Below are 21,213 nucleotides of genomic sequence, written 5' to 3' on the forward strand. Positions count from 1 at the left end.
TTGCGCAATCAGTTCGCTCGCAACGTAAGTGATGGATTAAAATAGCGCTACCGCAGAAATAGGTTAAATTAAAACGGTCTTTACAAAACGAAGCACTAAATATAAAGGCAGTATAACAGCAGCAGTAAAATATTGTTTTTTAGTCACTGTACTCAGTGGTTTTCAGCGAATGCTTGTGCACTAATGCATAATTTCTCCTGTCCTTTACTCAAGCCTGTTAGCTTGCTGGGTAACGTTACCTCCATTCCGTTCTCTTTTTATAGCATTTGTCTACTAAGTTTTAATTGTTTTTCAAACGCGATCTACTGCGGCTCTACGTTCACACAATTGTTTTCAGTCTTTCTATATTTATTTAATCAATTTATCCTTATATTATTCTTTTATATATTATATATAATATATATTATATTCTTTATCCTTATATTCCTTATATATAATTAATTTTAAATAAAAATTAAATGAATTATATATTTTAGATGTTTTTAGTTTGTTTTTAGTTCAGATATTCACATCTGAACAACATGTCTGTGTAAATTTGTTTTAACAAAAATTGTGTTAAAACATAATATGTTGGATATAATTTTTTTAACAATAATCATGTTTGTCAACTTGCCATCAGCAATTATCATTAAAAACAATGCAAATATTGATATTAGTAAAACTCAATGTGTGGCTTTTGCACTTTTTAAAGTACACTTTTACACATAAATACCCTGATTTACGGTTTTATTTAGTTATAATAAAAAAAAATCTAATTTAATTTCTATCCGATTAATCGATTAATCGAAAAAATAATCGTCCGATTAATCGATTATCAAAATAATCGTTAGTTGCAGCCCTAGTTTATTTTCTTTATTTTACAAAAGCACAATGTTTTATTTCGATTGTAAGTGGACACATAAAAAAGTACATATTCAACGTTTTTTTTATTTTATATTTCTTAAGTCTGTATGACCAAAAATGACAGAGGATTTTAAGTCTATTTTGCTGCTATGTGAAAAAAATCGAGCAAAACGCGGCGGCGCGTTTGCCGACCCCAGAGGGTTAAATACAATGTATTGCGCAGAATCTGCGCATTTCTGGCTTACTTGAACATGCACGTCACTTAGCAACAAATAACAGCGTGCTTGTTCACTTGCATTGAAGTAATAGCGAATATTAAAAAGCATTTGGTTAACAGAAAAGACATCGTTATTTTCCAACATCCTACATGTTCTGTGTACTGTATTGATCTGTCCACCTAAAACACATTTTTGGTTTAAAAAAAAAAGGCCGGTGGTGGTGGCTCACTTTGAAATATAAATTTAAAAGAAACCAATTTGATTTTAGGGTCAAATTGTAGCACGTCCTCAATAGTTTGAGTTTCCTCCACCAACATTTGAGTGGTTTCCTTCAGGTCAGTCGACACAATCACCGTTAGACAGGTGAGAAGGGAGGGGATAGATCTGGGCACAGTTTTTCCAGAACTTCGTGCCAAGTTAAAGCGGTGTCCAGATGTTTTAATTCATTTTTTAGATGTATTATGGTGCCCAAACCCGTATTATGGTGCCCAAACCCGTATGACTTTGAACGGTGACCACAAACATTACTGCAACATTACTAGGGATGGGTATCGTTAAGGTTTTAACGGTATTACTACTCTTACCGATACTGCTTATCGATCCGGTACTTTAGCGGTATTCTTATCGGTTCTTTTTGGTGTGTAATTAACATTTGCTTTATATTTTGAAGTGTAAAATATCTATAGCAAAAGAAAAATCAATGTTTTAACAAAACGAATAAAATATCTATTTGTTATGCAGCAGTGTGCAGGCTTTTTTTGTTTTATATACATGAGATAGGATACACAACAAGTACAAACACTTGTTCAAAAAAAGAATACAATTAAACAAAGATACAAATTATATACACAGTGCTTTAATTTCAGGAAGGTCAAAAAATTACTTTTCAGGTATCTGTCTGAAAAGAAATATAATTTAGTAATCAAATGTAAAATAACGCTGCATAGTTTATCATACATAGATTAATGCTTATTAAATTTTAAGTTATTCATTCAAGAGCTGTGAGTGATTTTCTCTGCCTTTTGTTGTTCGATCCGCATTAATGTCTCAATCGTCAGCAGCTTTATCAGACGATGCCCCTTTAAGGCCGAGTGCATCTAATAGGTGACTGATGCACCATCATTTTCTCCCAACTATTTACGTCCATTTAAGACATAAACTGTGTTTAAGTGAATCTCAGAGCTGGTCATTTTTAGATTCTATGTATATTTGATAGTTTAGATGCGCACATGAAGCCCAAAGTTAAGTATACTTTTCTTGTCTCGTTGTAGTCCATTTCAGAGCGCGCGTCGCCTCGTGAACAGCGTCTCTTGCGCAGATTTTTGTGCTTTTAATAGCTCTTTCAATGATTAAACGCGTCCGCAATTTAGCAACAGTAGAAACTGCATTTTACAACAATCACCGATCGTGCTGATTCTGACGGTACGTTTGGGTTTTAGGAAGAAATGACAGAGCATCGCTGTGAAGGGAAGGAAGTTGGCCTAGGCAGAATGCATCTAGTTTGTGATGGTTTCATCTCAAACATCTTTATTTTTCTAATCTTTGAAAGCCGAAATATAAAATAAAATTAGAATAATATCCCAGATCTAAAATGTAACCCATTGTCACTCATTAAGCAGGGCTGTCGTGTTGTGCGCGCTGTGGCTCCGCGTGAGGGATTGCTCTCTCTCTCTCTTCTGGACTGCGAATAGCAATATTGCATCACAGACAAATGGTTTAATATTATTATATATAGAAATGACTGAAGCAATAAGCATAAGCAACTTTCACAATACTAACTAAAATATAATTAATATTATTTTATTGAATTTGTATTAGTTGTTTGAAGAGTAAAAAAAAAATCGGTCGGTCTAAACGCAAGTTACAACCGGCAAGTCGGTCGGACTAAAAGGGAAAAAAACTAAAAAATTGGGTCGGTCCTAAATTGACAGGGTCGGTCGGGTTACGGCAAACATGAATATTTTTAAGGATGGCCTAATCAACGCCCCCGAACGTCTCCTGATCGACATTAGTTTTCCTGGGTCTAGTCTACTAAATGAGGCCGACTGAGTCGGTCAACGTCTTGACCCCCATGAACACTAAAATAAGATCTCTAGTGCTCCACTAATTTGTAGCGCAGCAATAACCAAACAGACTCCAGACAATGCCTTTAAATATGCTTTAATCATGGCCGGAAGATCTTAGACAAATTTCAGACAGAATCCCACCAGCAAAATGAATGCAACAGTATTTATAGAATAGGAGCATGGCAAAAGTGACATGATACATGGTGTCCGTGGGGTCCAAAAAATATTAAAAGTTGATAAATAAATTTAGAGAAATAATTAAGGCCCTTAAAAAATCTTAAATGCCATTTTCCAAGGTATAACATTTTGTATCATCTTTTCACTATGTATATTTGTCCAAAGAGGTTGTATGCTAGCCTGGATGCCAGCAGAACTTAGCTCCGCCCACAACATTTGAGGTCAGGAAGTTCAGTCTCGACTTGATCCGGTGTGGAGCAACTATGCTTGAACCAAAGCTGTTCAGACCAATCAGATTGTCAGGGCGGGCTTTATACGATGATGGACAGATGATCAACAGTAACGTAATCATCCACGTCACCAAAGAGCGCTTGGGTTGAATTCGTTTACAACAAAGAATGGCTGCCACTGGAGAATTGAGATGTTTAGATTCCGCCATCACGTCTGTCATATAAGATATCGACAACACATTAATTTTAAAAGAGGAACAGAGAACAGCGATCAAGGCATTTGTCGATTGGAAATATGTTTTTGCCGTTCTTCCTACGGGATTCGTCACTTACTCCGTTGCTCTGATTGGTTGTAGGTCTATCCAATTGAGTGCAGCATTTTCTTTCCTGTTTCAGTTGAAACACGCCCCATAATCACAGCTCAATGGAGCAGTATCAGACTCATATCCTGACTACAATCTGAGTATGAAGACGTCAGGCTAGTTGTATGCTAAAGTTTGCTTGAATTTAATCATTGCGTAGGTGAATAGTGGGATTCCGTGGAGTTTATTAATGGAATCCCGCTAGATTTGACGTCATCTGTTACCGCGCTCTCTGACTGACTAGCGCATATGTCCCTTTACGCATGGATGTTAAACAATATCGTTGACTAATGGGGAAAAGTAATATACACAATAAGCTTACGTTACATCATAAGGTTTTCTTTTAGTTGAAAATATTAAACAATGTGTAAACAAAAAATGTAAAGAACAAAAACATTTAGGGCCCTATTTTAACGATTTGAAACACAAGTATCAAACGCGAAACGCAAGTAACTTTGTGGACGGATCTCTAAAAATCTAAAATGGGTTGGTCTGAAGTAGCTACATTACTCATAGGTGTGGTTTGGGTGTAACGTGAAATAAACCAATCAGAACGCCATCTCACATTCCCTTTAAAAGCTTCATGGTGAAGCGACTTACATGAGCGAGTTCACACTGGAGAGAAGCCGTACGACTGCACTCAGTGTGGAAAGAGTTTTTCACGAGCATCAACGCTCAGTGTTCATCTGCACATTCACTCTGGAGAAAAACTATTTAACTGTGATCAGTGTGGTAAAGAGTTTATTTCATCAGCACATCTAAAACAACACCTGGAAGTTCATTCAGATGAGTAGCCTTATGTGTGTTCTCTCTGTGGAAAGAGTTTTAAACGCCTGAACTGTTTTAAAAAGCACAAGAAAACACATAATGAAGTGAGAGATCATGTGTGCTTTGACTGTGGGAAGAGCTTTACTACATCTAGTCAACTGAAACAGCACCAAATAATTCATACTGGAGAAAAACCTTACAAGTGCTCATATTGTGACAAGAGTTTTGCCCGGTCTGGAACCCTGAAATTACATGAGCGACTTCATACTGGAGAGAAGCCGCATCAATGTACTCAGTGTGAGAACAGTTTTAGATATTTATCAAGTCTTATCACTCATAAAAAAATGTTGCAAGTGATCAACAATCTTTATCATGTCAAATACCTCAAGTGTAGATTTGAAAAGCCGGCTTCCCCCTATTATTGTTTTATCACAGAAGCTTCACCAGTTACTTTTGCCAAAAGATTTATGTATCGTGTGTCAGACAGAGAGAAACACAGGCATGTAAGAATAATGAGGTCATTCCAGTTTTCTCTGTTCTCCATCTTCTCATCCCATCATGCTAGCTGTAAATGGTTTATCTGGGTTTCTGCTTCCTTTCCCCCATCATGCCTATGTTTCTCTGAGGTGGTACAGTAAGATTGAGATTAAATACACAACTGAGCGACTTTCAACTTCCTTGTAAGGTTGCAAAACATGATGCTTATCAGTCCCTCCAGGGTTTCGCGGATCTTTTTTGTGATTGTTGCAGCCTAAAATGCCTGATGTTGCGGCCACTTTTCTAAAAAGTTGCGATGAAAGTTGCGATGTTTTTGGCATTTGTTTTTATAGGTTAAAACGGCAAAGGTAGATAGATTTTTACTTAAAGGGATGTTCCCTCTGTAAAGATGAATGTTAACATGGGTCATTTATGTAGTAGAAATGTGAAATTGTTTTTACCATTCCCAAGCCAGTAAGAGAGTGCAGTTAAACAACAAGGCTATCTACTAGTGAGTCACCTTGCGAGATCAATGATGGGTATCTCGTGGGATTCACAGTATTCACGCTCGTGCACAGTGTTGCTAATAAACTGGATGGAATTTAAGTTATATTGCCTTTATGTGAAAATAAATATAATGAACAAGACAATAACAAGTACTTGTTATTTAATTCCATTCCAAATAAGGAATTTATCAATCATTTTTTCTTTAAAACAGACATAGGCTATATGTTTTTTTTTTTTTCAACAACTGTGCGCGACTGTAGAATCCGACACGTGCGCCTTGCGCTCGCGAGACTTTTTTGACACACGTCACCATGACATCAGAGCAAGGCGGACCGCACTTGGACACATTTCTAACCGGCGTGCATTACGCGCTGATCACCGGTGATCGGTTCTGCGCAGATTTTGCTCATCTCAAACAAGCCTATTATGTTTACTGTGGCGAGCAGGACGAGACAGGGCCGCGGGAGAACGACGCGAGTGATTACTGATGAGCGACACCTGTGAGACGCACCGGTCTCGTATCTCTCACGGAGGAGCGGGAATTTTCTTTTATTGTTATATATCTTTTTTTGTGCATGTTATAGGTTTACAAAGTGGAAAAAGTTCACCCCAAAGGAACTTAGCCTACCATGTCCCAGAGAAAACACTGTTCACCATCTGCTCTATTGTAGTCCAGCCTTTACTTCAGAGACAAATGTACTCACTTTGTAACACACGTTATAATGCCCGCCTAGCTGCAAAACATAATGTTGAATGTAACTTTAAAATGAGTTTTATTTTTACCTATTTTGTAAAAAAGAAGCGTCGCCCGTTGTGTGAGGAGAGTGAGTCGCCTGCTGTGTGACTGTGCGTTCACACCGGACGCGAATTCGCGTGTCAAGAGTGAAACTGACGCGCGTAAAAACAAAAGTTTGAAGCGAAATTTACGCGCGTCACGCGCGTCAGAATCAAAACCCGTTGGCGGCCATCTTTTTTATGTTGATCGAGCATTCATCGGAGAGTCACCCCTCTGTATTAGCTCTGGAGAGCAGAACGGCGGCGTAGGGGTAATCGTCGCCGTATTTGTGTCCATCAGACCCTTCGAAGGCGAACCCAGTGTGGCGAGTTTCACCATTGGCTCGCTCCAGGAGCTGCGCCTGGATGACGGCGGCTTTCAGCGGTACTTCCTCCTGTCCCGCGCCCAGCTTGATGACCTGTTGTCCCGCATCGGAGCGAGGAGCACCCTCGCCCCCATCCACCTAATCTGTCATTTATTTTTGTTTTGATGATAAATGGAGCCAGCCTCCAAAAGTGATTAATCTGTCCTGTGATTTTTCTCTCTCTCTCGAACAACACTGTCCAGATATGAACTTATGCAGTATGTTGGTTGTCTTTACATTAATAATATTTCATGTATCTAGATATGGAATATCTATTGAATAGCATTCAATACAAATATATATTGAATATATTGAATAGCATTCAATACAAAATGAATATGTCTCATATATTGAAATCAAGTTTTATGTGATAAAATATTTGCTTTGTTGTGCATTAGAACCAGTCATTTTACAAAATAATTTATTGAAGCCTCCAGATACTTCACCACGTGACAGCAGCATGCAGCTAGGCTCCGGATTGGTTAACGCGGCGCGAATTGACGCAGAAGTTCAGATTTTTCAACTCGGGCGGCAGACGCGAATTCGCGTCAAACGCGTGAATGCACAAATAGCACTAACTAAATCATTCGCGCTTAACACGCCAGACGCTTAATTCGCGCCATTCGCTTGAACTTGACGCGCGAATGAGGCGAATTCGCGTCTACCGCGCCGCGCTCTACGCCTCATTCGCGCCGCAGGAATTTTTTTACGCGCGTAACGCGTCTTTGCATTGACTTAACATTGAAATCACTCGCGCCTGACGCGCAATTCGCGTCCGGTGTGAACGCACCATGAGGAGAGTGAGCTGCTGCGTGAGGAAAGTGGACGACGCTTTTTTGGAGACCGCAATGATTGGTCAAAGTTGCAGAAAAGTTGCGGTGATTGGTCAAAATTGCAAGTCGCACTGAATTCACGGGGATTTGTTGAAGTTGCGTTAATTGTTGCGATCGCAACATAGCAAAATCCTGGAGCGATTGGCTTATGTTTAAAATGGAATGTATACCTAATGCACACTTTCCACATCAAGAAACTATTTTTACGGTATATATACATTAGTGGTACATTTGCATCAGTTTAAACGTTCCTTTGAGATGTACACATTTAATTTATCATCATCATTGGAACATCTCTCACTGAACGTGGCATTGTACACATACCTACCTCTAAGCAAAATATAACTACCAGCTGTCTGCTCAGCACACATGTATAAACATACTCTGACTTCACAAAATACATTATGACATTATTATGAAAATGAAGAAAAATAACATTAAACAGTATTTTTTATGAATGAATGGCTTGCTCTAACTGTCGCTCTGGTCTTTGTCAACACGCGCTATGACTAACAGCAGATGGAGATTATGCTCTGTAATCTACTTCTTTTCCTGCAGTTCCTGCATATCAATGTTGAATTTACTGTAGAATTTGTAAAGCGAAATAATTTGGACAGAAAATTGCCTGTTGAATATTATAGATTGTTTTTAAAACAGTTTGGATATTTTGGAAGTGAAATATGAAAGGTGTATATGGATTATTTAATGTTTGATACTGAAAATGTGTTTGAAATGTTTTGAATTGAAATATTAACAGCTTAAATATTCAACCCTGTTGAATTTCAGCCTATAAAAATGCAAGCCCTAAAAATACAATGCATTAAAATACAAGCAGGGTTAATAAATAGTAGTGCAATTCAACAGGCTTTTTTGTTTCAAAAACATTTGGCATTATTTTACTTCCATACAAGTCTTCCACTTTTTTTCCACAAAACCTTCAGTTTGGTTTATAACTCCTTGAAGTTCAGGTATTAGCATTATAAACACTGAATTTATACCAATTAAATTAAATTAAGGACATGCATCAAGATAATTGGGAATGTTGGACACTAAATTTCTAACAGCAATAGAACAGCTTTACAGCAATTTTTTTTTTTCAGTACTGTCTTATATTAATGACCGTTAAAGCAAGACTATGTAAACAAAACGAAAAAACACAGCCACTGTCCAAATAATAAGCTAAGCTTTAATAAGCTAATTTTGACTTAGTGGCATATCCCTAAAAATCATCATTATGGTTTATATGGCTAGGACCTGCAGTTCCTAGAAGGAATTAAGTTTACTACTAGACTAAAAAACAGTTAAAGTTAGCAGGTGTATAAGATAGCACTATACCATAGGCCAAATTTAACTGTCATGGTCTTTGGGAAAACAATGAAAGGCAAGATTTGTACTGTAACACTTGTAGTTTTTGCAGTGGATTGCCAAACACTGCATTCTATTATTACACTTGGATTTTGTTGTCATTCTGTCTGTTTCTGTGTTACTGTTATCTCTGCGTTTGTCCAGTAACTCCAGTTGGAATATTCACCCCAAAATGGCGGCCACGCCACTGAAGCGTGTTGTGGTTTCTTCTCTTTTGTGAAATCACTTCTCAGAGATCTTTGATGTCAGAAATATAAGACTTAAAACAAAGTGAAGAACAATGGAATTATATACCAAAAACGTGAAGTAGAGTAGTCTCTTAGCCTCTTTGTAGCCCTTTTCAGAAGACATATGTTGACAACTGCGTACCAGTACCTTTGGTTGCCTCGTGGTGAACTGCTCTTTTTTTTGGTGTTTGTCCCTTAAGAATTGTCACAAATGAAGGTCTTCTTTGCAATATAGAATCTAGTGGCTCGGATCTCTTGTTTGCCGAGGCAGTGTGTAGATTACGAGTCTACTGCAATAAAGATTCTGTGGCTGGGATCTCGCGTTTGCCGAGGCAGCGTGTAGATTACGAGTCTACTGCAATAAAGATTCTGTGGCTGGGATCTCGCGTTTGCCGACTCAGCGTGTAGATTACGAGTCTACTGCAATAAAGATTCTGTGGCTGGGATCTCGCGTTTGCCGACTCAGCGTGAAGATTACGAGTCTACTGCAATAAAGATTCTGTGGCTGGGATCTCGCGTTTGCCGACTCAGCGTGTAGATTACGAGTCTACTGCAATAAAGATTCTGTGGTTGGGATCTCGCGTTTGCCGACTCAGCGTGTAGATTACGAGTCTACTGCAATAAAGATTCTGTGGCTGGGATCTCACGTTTGCCGAGGCAGTGTGTAGATTACGAGTCTACTGCAATAAAGATTCTGTGGTTGGGATCTCGCGTTTGCCGACTCAGCGTGTAGATTACGAGTCTACTGCAATAAAGATTCTGTGGCTGGGATCTCGCGTTTGCCGACTCAGCGTGAAGATTACGAGTCTACTGCAATAAAGATTCTGTGGCTGGGATCTCACGTTTGCCGACCCAGCGTGTAGATTACGAGTCTACTGCAATAAAGATTCTGTGGCTGGGATCTCGCGTTTGCCGACTCAGCGTGTAGATTACGAGTCTACTGCAATAAAGATTCTGTGGCTGGGATCTCGCGTTTGCCGACCCAGCGTGTAGATTACGAGTCTACTGCAATAAAGATTCTGTGGCTGGGATCTCGCGTTTGCCGACTCAGCGTGTAGATTACGAGTCTACTGCAATAAAGATTCTGTGGCTGGGATCTCGCGTTTGCCGACTCAGCGTGTAGATTACGAGTCTACTGCAATAAAGATTCTGTGGCTGGGATCTCGCGTTTGCCGAGGCAGCGTGTAGATTACGAGTCTACTGCAATAAAGATTCTGTGGCTGGGATCTCGCGTTTGCCGATTCAGCGTGAAGATTACGAGTCTACTGCAATAAAGATTCTGTGGTTGGGATCTCACGTTTGCCGAGCCAGCGTGTAGATTACGAGTCTACTGCAATAAAGATTCTGTGGCTGGGATCTCGCGTTTGCCGAGGCAGCGTGAAGATTACGAGTCTACTGCAATAAAGATTCTGTGGCTGGGATCTCGCGTTTGCCGACTCAGCGTGTAGATTACGAGTCTACTGCAATAAAGATTCTGTGGTTGGGATCTCACGTTTGCCGAGCCAGCGTGTAGATTACGAGTCTACTGCAATAAAGATTCTGTGGCTGGGATCTCGCGTTTGCCGACTCAGCGTGAAGATTACGAGTCTACTGCAATAAAGATTCTGTGGCTGGGATCTCGCGTTTGCCGACTCAGCGTGAAGATTACGAGTCTACTGCAATAAAGATTCTGTGGCTGGGATCTCACGTTTGCCGAGGCAGTGTGTAGATTACGAGTCTACTGCAATAAAGATACTGTGTGGGTGCGATGCATGCACGGTCAGCTCCTGAGGGTGCTGGCTGTGTTCACTGGGAAATATCTCGACGCACACAGTTAACGTGCGTTTTCGGGTGTCTCAGCCTCGCGCCCGTTGACTTTCTTCTCGAGAGATGAAAGCCAAACATATTGTGAACGACTCGAATATCGCATTTGCCGAGGCAGCGCGTAGATTACGAGTCTACTGCAATAAAGATACACACACGATCTGTGAAATAATACTGTTTGGGTGCGAGGCATTCACAGTCAGCTCCTGAGGGTGCTGGCTGTGTTCATTGAGAAATATCTCGATGCGTACATCCGTGTGCTGTCGGATGTTTCAGCCTCGCACCTGTTAACTTTCTTCTCGAGGGATGAAAGTCAAATGTAGCGGCTCGAATCTCGCGTTTGCTGAGGCAGCGTGTTGATTACGAGACCGTATAACACATATTAAAACAGTATTGTCTGATAATTATGCTGCATTCAATTTTAAGAAATTAAAATTATGAAATATTATCTGACTTTAGAAATTCGATATTTTAATTCAGCCTACCATTCAGACCGTGTTTCACTTATCCTGTGTTTATGGCTGCATTTAATTCTGAGGATACCTGCCAAATATTTCTCCTTCGGTCCTGAGAAGGGTTACAGGCTGCAGTTCGATTCCACCTCCCGACATTACACGGGTTGGTGTGGACTGCAGTCGACCCAGTGCAGGGTCAGGTATTGGAATAGGAAGTAAACTCCCTGCTTTTAAAGGAGGCCAATCAGGATTGGATTAGTTTCATTCATACTTCAAATGCGTTACGCTAAGGGCATTCCCCAAAGTGTCGTAGTTGACGCAGTGTCTCATTCCCTTCTCAGGGAACAAGGGTTACAGTTGTAACCCGAGACATTCTTACTCCTCACAGAAGTATGTCAAAAATCCCTAAACAAAATATAAAAATATACAAAATTCGTGTTTGGATCCTGCATCCTATGATATTAAACCTTTATCTTGTGCCATAAATGAGAGACAAGACAGTGAGAAAACTGTTTCTCCCGTTTTTCCTTGGCGCAGTTCAAGTTCCCCCTTGTGAAAAAGTGTGCTTAATTGTATTGGAAGCGTACTTTTTGTGTGCTTCAAATAATAATAGAATACTTTTAAAAAAATGCACTTGCAGATAATATAATATAATTAAATTTAAATACCACTTAAGTGTACTCAAATGGATTACACTTTAATGACAATATTTCTTAACACACTTAAGTGCACTTTTTACAAATGCACTTTGTAATAATATCTAATTAAGCTTAACTTAAAGTACACTTTCATGACAATATTTCTAAACACACTGTTACAGTAAGTTATTGTAATTAAGATTTACAGTACCAAACCGTATTTCAGTTTTACAGTAACTACATGGTACTGTAATTGTGTAATACAGTGCATTATTGTAAAAATCAAGCTAATCAGTACACTACTGTAATTACTTTTATTTGTACTAAATATAAATTAGATTTCATAATTTTGATACAGAATTAATTTTAAAATTAACAAATAAAATAAAACAAAATTATTACAAAATACCTTTCTTTTAATTTAAAACATTTCGTATACATCACATAATAATCAGTCTGCCAATGCTGGAAATTGTTACATTTTTACACATTAATGGGTGAGTTTAGGGTTTTGTGTTAATTTTAACAAAGTTAATATGTCAGAAAGGTTTGCACAAAGATGTGTAACGTTAAATTAACACATTATGTGCTGTCCATCACTGCACACATTGTTAAAAAAAGTACATAAAATCCTAAACCAAACTTTAGCATTTGACAAAATGATTGTAGAGGCATTGGTAGTTTAGCTTATACAATTATTATAATGAAATAGCACCCTTACATTCATAAAACTGCAGAATATAAATACATTAAGCAGTCAAAAAGGAAATGTCCAAAACAGGGCAAAACACAGTTCTTTTCATAATACATGACACATAACCCCACCTTCAAAATAATTATTTCCAAAGATTTGTTGGATTCATGTACACTTGTGGCGAAAAGAAGTATTTAAGTGCCCTAATGTTTTTGAAAGAAGTCTCTTTGATGCTCAAGAAAGATTTTTTTATTATTATCAATGTCTGACTGTCTTGTACTCCCATCTTTTCCACAGCATAGGAGTAAAAGTCATCATCAAAATATTCTTTAAAAAGCCAACACAATGTTTTTGTCCACCTTTGTGAATAAATGAACTTCTCCAAAGATTGGTTCCTGTTCAGAACTTGACTGACAACATCAGAATGTTCCCTGGTCTGTATGCGTGTCCACAAACACAAATGTACTCAGTCCTTCAGAGGAGATCCCGGGTCCAACACTATATTAAACAGAGAGAGAGAGAGAGAGAGAGAGGAGAAAATTCCATATTCTTTTTTTTAAATTTTTTTTATTATTATTTACTAAAACTTAAGCTTTTTGTCAATTGCATTTTCAAACATTTCAGATTAACTAAATTCAATTATGCCAGATTAAATTTTAATACTTACATATCCTAAATTCTGTCCAAAAATGCTGAGATCCATAGAGAGAAAGACTGAAATCGATGTTTTAGCCCATTTCATTTTGTCTGCAGTGAAGGGGTTCCTGTTTGAGACAAATACACAGTAAGACACATGCAAGAAATCACTGAGTGATGATCGTTCTCCTTCCAGTAGTGCTGATACTAGGACCTTCCTGGTCAGGTGGGACTGCAATGGCAGAGTCTTCTGCCTAATAAAATATCAAAATAATGTAAATATAGCCTATATAAACTTGAGTTGTTAAAATGCTAGATTTGGTATGAATGAATTAGTGAGAGTTTTACTGCAATGCTTACCTGGATACATTTAATCTGGTGAGACTGAACATAGAAAATGGTCCATCTTCTGATTGGTTAATATGCTGTGTGATAATTATAATGTTAGACATGAAATGAGATCTATTTGATATAAAGTTAGTCAATTTTATAGAGATTTTATAAGATACTGTATGCTACCTGCACAAGTGGCTCCAAAGCACTTATCACATAATGCTAATCATTTTAGCAAACTTATGTCAAAATATATTTAAAAAAAATATGATTTCAATTACAGTTTAGGCTTACCTCAGGAATCTTGCTAGACGTCACTGACGCGAATTGGCGCTTTGTTGCAGTTGCCTTTTTAAACACATACAAAATTGCAGTAAATATCAAATTCCATTAAAAAAATAAATATAGAATATGTTATAGTTTGCAAATTAATGCTAAAACTAGAAAGGTGGCCGCTGGCCATAAAACTTGTTAGCCATTTCTCAACAGTAGGCCAACACTGGCTACAACCAAGACAGAATTTTACATTAGTTAAGTTAATGTTAATGTAAACTAAGTGTTGCTCCTTGGCGTATTTTAACAATTCAATAATCTAACATTTCAATTCAATAATCTAACAAAGTCTGTAAAATGAAACGTTGGCGCAGTTTACCGTGGTAAAGTTTGTTACGTTGACGAGTATAATGTTAAACTAGGGTGCACTGCACAAACCTGTCAACACACACAGAATGTTTTTTACCTTGCTTTCTGGTCTCTCTCTCGGTCAAGTGAATTCCGTCTCTTCCCCGGAACAGACACGAACGGCGCGCTCCAACAAAAAACGCATTTCGCGCCGAAAAGTGTAACGTTAGTCAAGAATATCCGTCTCTGCCTCGTCTTTCAAAAACAACCTCTTTGACTTTTTAATACTATGTACATGTGAATCTCACAAAAACGCAGGAACCACTACATTTTAATTACTATAATGGATCTGGATATTTCAAGTAGTTTCGTAATTATTCTCTATCTTATGTGCATGATATAATGCGAATAACATTAATGCATCTGTTACTGAATCACAAATTCATGTAAATCGAGTTAAGAGTTACTAGAAAAGAAAGCCAAACTGAATTTTAAATGGTAACTTGACTTGAACCAAGCAAAGAATTCGAAGTAATCGGACCTGGGAGAGCATTTATTATGAGAAATGCCTCTACCGTTGAGAGCTCTGTCTGCAAAACACAATTCACGCTCGGTAACTTAGCACAGTCAAAAATACCTCGTGAAAAAGGCGATTTTACAGGTTGGGAGTAACATAATAGAATAACAGTAAAGAAATAAACTTACCTTGAAAATTGTCCTTCTTTAAGGGCCTAGAGGAGTGTTGCGAAACAATTTTGTTCTTTGACCGCTTTCTGTTCGAAAATAGACCGTGATGAAGTAATAATTTACTTGAGTACAAGACGTACTGAAAAATAATTTGACTCAAGTAAGAGTAAATAAGTATTTGCTTTAAAACTACTCAAGTACTACAAAGTACAAAGTACTTTATTATTTTTCTGTTTTTACCCAAAATGGGGAGATGATAGCGATATTGAGCGCTAAACACTCACATGTCATCGGTTTCATTCATACTGGAAGCCCAGTACTGATTCATCCCTCACGGAGAAAGTCCACAAGTGAGATTCATAGAAGTATTAAACCATATAAAGGAAATGCCTTTTATAATAATATTCAAATAGGGACGTTTTGACTGAAACATAAAGACAAACACATGATAGCGATAATATATCTGTGTTCATCTATCTCAGGTATTTTCATAAGACTGATGTATGTATTTAAAGGGATAGTTCACCCAAAAAGGAAAATTAGCCCATGATTTACTAACCCTCAAGCCAGCCTAGGTGTATATGACATTCTTCTTTCAGACGAATGCAATCCAGAGTTATATTAAAAAATGTCCTGACTCTTCCAAGCTTTACAATGGCAGTGAATGGATGGAGAACATTTGAAGCCCAAAAAAGTGCATCCATCCGTGATAAAAGCACTCCACTTATACTCCTGTGGCACAAGTTGAATTGCGTAGTATGCGTACGGTCGTCTGGCGGAAGCAAGTTATTTTAGATTATAAAGTAATAAATATGGGTATGTTTCTTACCAGGGCCGTGCACAGGGGGGTGGCCCGGTGGCTAGAGCCACTGCCCCTCTGCCCTCATCGACTGAGGTGCCCCTCTTCCCCACCCCCACCGCTCCGCTCAAAGCATTCCGCTGATTCCGCCAATCCGCTCCAGGTTTTCCCGCTCGCTCCGCAGCATCACTCACAGTATATTTGTCTGCGCGGCGCTCTCTTGAAACTGATGACCCTTTCACACTGGCAGTTTAGTTCGGAACGGGGCACGGTTCGCATGTAAAATCGCTAATGTGAACGCTGTCTTGGGACCCGGGTGCGCACTGGGGTACCGAACCCGAGACTGCCTGGAGGAGGTGGTCTGAGTTCGGTTGCTCCCGAACTGTGCTGCGGTTCGCGTGCATGTGAAAGCAACACGGACTCGGGTGCGTACTTGTTCAGGAAGTTAATTAAAATAAAACACACGTAAGGGATGAAGATTTACCTTGGATACGAGCAAGAGTGAGTCTGCAGTGTATTCGCGCATAGTGCGTGCAAATCAGGGCAACAAATTAATCCACTGTCTCCTCAAAAGAGTCCATTTGCAAACAGCGGGAAGACACAGTAAACCTGTGCTGTTTACTCAGCTATGCATAATAGCACCAAATTAATAAAAAACACAATATATTAACCCGCGTCGTGTTTTCTATCATGCGCCGTGCACGTTTGCAATGACGTAAGATGCACGCAAACGGACCAGAGTTCGATAGAATCAAGTTGAGTGTGAAACCAGACCAATGTTGCGGGGGGGCGCCGGGAACAATCGCGCTCGGCCTCGGACCGCAGCAAACGAGCCCAGTGTAAAAAGCATCACGAAAGCTGACGCATTAACAGGTAGGCTATGCAAGACAGTGGTTGATTCTGCGACATTATTCTTTTTTTTTTTGTATTAATGTCAGTAATGTTTTGCTCTTGGTCTTCTACTAGTGCTAACAACTTGTACAACATATCTACGTTCTTAGAATTAGCTGCTTGTCTAATCAAATGATTGTACTCTCGATCAGATCTGATACCAATAACTAAATGTTCTGTTGTTGGCACACTTTGTAGACAAAGTGGTATGAATAACACCCCTGGTTAGAGTATTCTCCTGATAAAGTCTAAAATGTAATAACTGAATAATTTGTGTTAACAAGCAACCACCCCCTTAGTGCCCCTTTTTTTTGGTTTAGGCCACTGCCCCTCAAAATGTCTGTGCACGGCTCTGTTTCTTACAAAAACCCAGGGCTTCGCTTCCGAAGCCCTTTAGTAACCCACTGGAGCTGTGCAATTTGTAATTAGTAATTCGTTTTTTTCCAATTTTTTTCCAGCCATTTACTCCCATTATAAAGCTTGGAAGAGCCAGGGCATTTTTTAATATAACTGTGATTGTATTCGTCTGAAATAAGAATGTCATGTACACCTAGAAGGACTTGAGGCGAGTAAATCATGGGGTAAATTAAATTTTTGGGTGAACTAACCCTTTATAGCAATGTTAATCAACATAGCTTGTATCATAGAATGTAATAAAATAATACATACTCTGTGTTAAGAAGCAACATGAAACAAATTTCATTGTATTTCATGTATTGTGATTTTGAAAAGTAAGTCCAGGTAAGATCATTTGAATGTTTCAGTTAAATTTCATAATTGAAAGCAAAGAAGAATAAGTGAGAGGTCCCATAAAAAAAGAGAGATTTACAACAGTATGAATAAAAAAGTGCCAGTAAAAAAAAAAAAAATTAAGTGGGGTACGGGTTAACATGTTAAATTAAATTCTCCTTTTTTTTTCGTTTTACCGAAAATGTGCTGGGAGCCCACTGTTGCTATAGTAAAAAACTACATTTTTATGTTCATCTGATTGACAGATAAATATTGTGATCTTATTTCACTGTTGTTGATGTTTTTTCAGCTTTGTACAAAGTTTGCTTCGTACATTTCGTTTAACTATGTTGTTAAAGAGGGCGAGATTTACCATTTAATTGAACTGTGTGTGGATGTATTTTAGACACTTACATTTGTTCTTGCTCCGTCAGTGCAATAACTGCGTCCATGTTATGAGCTGAGTTTTTCATTTTCTTCAACTGCTCAGTGCTCTGGTATTATCAATGGGATGACCCATTTCAGGAGTTGCGATAATTAACATTTAAAATCAGAATATGAGCATATTCACTGAATTGAAACGTAAGCGATACTGATTTAAAACACGAGTGCCCCGCCCCCCAGCAGAACTTTTGATTGGTTTTGCACCTGAGTCAGACCTGTCTGTTATTGGCCGAAGCGCTCCAGATCTGTCTGTTATTGGCCGAAGCGCTCCAGATCTGTCTGTTATTGGCTGAAGCGCAGGGCTCCATCGCAGTAGTTTGAAAAGTGTCTGTCAAATGTCAGCTTGCCCTGTTGCTCCGTCAGCACATTTGTCAAAGTACTTTGTACTTTTGGTGAAAAATAAATGTAGCGAAGTTGAATACTTTCTTTTTATTCTACTCAAGTGAGAGTAAAAGTACCACAATTTAATTATACTCAAGAAAGTAAAAAAAAATTGAAAAATCTACTCAAGTACTGTAACGAAAGTATATGTAATTAGTTACTTTCCAGCACTGCATTATTGACACAAAATTGGCTCTTCATTCACATTTATCCTCCTTGAACTCATTCTAACAACTTAATATGTTTATTTCAGACCAGATGGAGGGGAAAGAGCAAATACAAGAACTGAAGTTAAAGGTGATGATGCTGTAGTTTGTTTCAGCCTGTTGACACCAATAAAACGATTTAATGTGCCAATTTACTGAAGATCTCAGACATCACCATAATGAATGAGCTGAAAACAGGGAACTTTTGGAGACAAAGAGGTTTTTCAGCAGCTCAGTTAAACATGATGGCCCTGTACTTTTTAAATGCAGATTGGATAAAAACACAGTGATCACAGTTCACACCTGCAGTGAAGCCCCTCCCACAACAATTCACCAATAAATACTGGGAATATTCCCATCATCCTACAAGAGAAGGACAAACTCCAGGAGTAGCAGCTGAAATCTGTGTGACTGTTAAAGATGGAGTTTATTAAAGAGGAGATTGAAGACATGAGTGATCCAGAACCATCCAGAATAAAACATGAAGATACTGAGGAACAAATAGGTTGGTGTCCATTCTTGATCCTTCATTTTTGACTGCTTTGGTTGATGTGAATTATTAAGCAGTATATGGATGATAAATGATAGAGAAATGCATCCAATACATCATAACCTTGTATATAGCAGTTGTCAAACATATTTTTACAATAATATAAACAAGTGAATGACAGAATAAAAAGTGAAAGATCTGATCTCTGACTTCTAAATGTATTTCTGTGTATTTTAGACCAGGTGAGAGTGAAAGAGCAAAGACAAGAACTGAATGAAGTGGAGGAGGAACATCGTAACTTTACAATTCAAAGAACAAAAGCCAAAAAGACGCACACCTGCACTCAGTGTGGAAAGAGTTTCACACACAAAGGAAACCTTAAGACACACATAAGAATTCACACTGGAGAAAAACCGTATAAATGCACTCAGTGTGGAAAGAGTTTCACAAAGAAAGGAAACCTTAACACACACATGAGAATTCACACTGGAGAAAAACCGTATACATGCACTCAGTGTGGAAAGAGTTTTTCTCACGCATCAGGTCTCAGTGTTCATCTGCACATTCACTCTGGAGAAAAAACATTTAACTGTGATCAGTGTGGTAAAGATTTTATTTCATCTGCAAATCTAAAACAACACCTGAAAGTTCATTCAGATGAGAAGCCTTATGTGTGTTTGCTCTGTGGAAAGAGTTTTTCACGCCTGAACTGTTTTAAACTGCACAAGAAAACACATAATGAAGTGAGAGATTATATGTGTTTTGACTGTGGGAAGAGCTTTACTACATCTAGTCAACTGAAAGAGCACCAAATAATTCATACTGGAGAAAAACCTTATAAGTGCTCATATTGTGACAAGAGTTTCACTCGGTCTGGATCTTTGAAATTACATGAGCGAGTTCATACTAGAGAGAAGCCGTACCACTGTACCCAGTGTGAGAACAGTTTTAGATATTTATCAAGTCTTCTCATTCATATAAAAAAATGTTGCAAGTGATCAAAAATCGTTATGTCAAATACCTCAAGTGCAGATTTAAAAATCCTGCTTCCCCCTATTATTGTTGAATCACGGAAGCTTCACCAGTTACTTTTGCCAAAAGATTTACAGAGAGAAATATAGGCATATACGAATCATCCCATCATGCTAGCTGTAAATGGTATCTCTATGTTTCTCCTTCCTTTCCACCATCATGCCTTTATGTTTCTCTGAGGTGGTACAGTAAGATTGAGCTTAAATACACAACTAAGCGACTTTTAACTACCTTGTAAGGTAGCAAAACAATTTGCTTATATTTTAAATGGAATGTATACCTTATGCACATTTGACAATGCAAAAGATACACATTGTAACAGGTTACAGTAACTTGAGCAGATGTGTTGCATACAGGGTTTTTAGCTGAAGCTAATTTCCAACCCCTGTCCCTGGTCAGGCTACATACATCACCATTATTAAGAGAACAGAAAAAACAATAAAAAAATAACAAAAACACAACATTATATACATATATCTGTGTCTGTCCATTTCTCTATCCGTATGTACATGTCCGTTTATAAGTGCATCTACACAGTGGCATAATCATTGATCACAGATTTGGTTTTGTTTCAGCCAGTGTTTCACCTTTTCATTAAATGGTTTCAGATTGGTTTGTGTTTTTATGTCTATTGGTAGGGCACTCCAAAAGTGTATCCCTTTTACAGAGAAGGATGACTGACCGAAAGTGGTTTTGCGCTTTGCCACCTTGCAGTTGCGATTTGCTGATCCCCTAGTGGTGATTCTATTAGTTTTTGTTTTTATCACATATGGACAAAGTACATCTGGAGCGAGATTATTCACACATTTAAAAATCAATTTGATAAAAGAGAACTTGATAAAACTATCATAACTAAGCAAATTATACTTTTTCAGAATTATACAATGATGCCATTTCATTTGTTTTTGATCCATTATTTTCAGTGCTTGTTTATATAGTGAAATAATGGGTTTAAAGGTTGACTGTGAAGCCTGGCTCCATACAGTAACACAATAAGAAAGATGGGAGAATATCATGGCATGCATAAACAGTTGAGCTGCCTTGAGAGGGTATGTGATGTCTAATCATTCTTAAACAGTTCAAATTAGTCTTTACAGTTTTGCATAGTTTTTTTAACATGTTTATCAAATTTAAGTTGGGGGTCCAAAATTACACTTAGGAA

At 38.2% G+C, this 21,213-nt stretch overlaps 2 protein-coding genes and 1 long non-coding RNA gene across 6 annotated transcripts in view; 2 read left to right on the forward strand and 1 right to left on the reverse strand.

Annotated features, from left to right (window-relative positions):
• LOC143715491 (uncharacterized) overlaps nucleotides 1-21,213 on the forward strand; it is a 659,702-nt gene that overhangs the window by 429,850 nt on the left and 208,639 nt on the right. The gene's annotated exons all lie outside the window — the stretch shown is intronic.
• The window catches only part of LOC143716536 (uncharacterized), a 66,165-nt gene that overhangs the window by 36,645 nt on the left and 8,307 nt on the right, over nucleotides 1-21,213 (forward strand). Inside the window, exons 3-4 of the mRNA XM_077209087.1 lie at nucleotides 4,718-4,961; nucleotides 19,257-20,009. Of these exons, the coding sequence (XP_077065202.1) occupies nucleotides 4,718-4,961; nucleotides 19,257-20,009 (997 nt within the window). The remainder of the gene's footprint in view (nucleotides 1-4,717; nucleotides 4,962-19,256; nucleotides 20,010-21,213) is intronic.
• LOC143715499 (uncharacterized) lies at nucleotides 12,705-14,593 on the reverse strand. 4 transcript variants are annotated; one of them, XR_013195771.1, is made up of 4 exons: nucleotides 14,066-14,497; nucleotides 13,799-13,863; nucleotides 13,470-13,566; nucleotides 12,705-13,300 (listed from the first exon to the last, which is right to left on the reverse strand). It is a non-coding gene; the product is annotated as an uncharacterized LOC143715499 (long non-coding RNA). The 4 variants fall into 4 exon arrangements; XR_013195774.1 differs by having other exon boundaries at nucleotides 13,958-14,497; XR_013195773.1 differs by lacking the exons at nucleotides 12,705-13,300; nucleotides 13,470-13,566 and adding exons at nucleotides 13,638-13,692; nucleotides 14,511-14,593 and having other exon boundaries at nucleotides 14,066-14,119.

The sequence above is a fragment of the Siphateles boraxobius genome, unplaced genomic scaffold (genome assembly GCF_051911475.1).
Source record: "Siphateles boraxobius isolate OS27281-9 unplaced genomic scaffold, OSU_SipBor_1 6, whole genome shotgun sequence".
Classification (NCBI taxonomy): domain Eukaryota; kingdom Metazoa; phylum Chordata; class Actinopteri; order Cypriniformes; family Leuciscidae; genus Siphateles; species Siphateles boraxobius.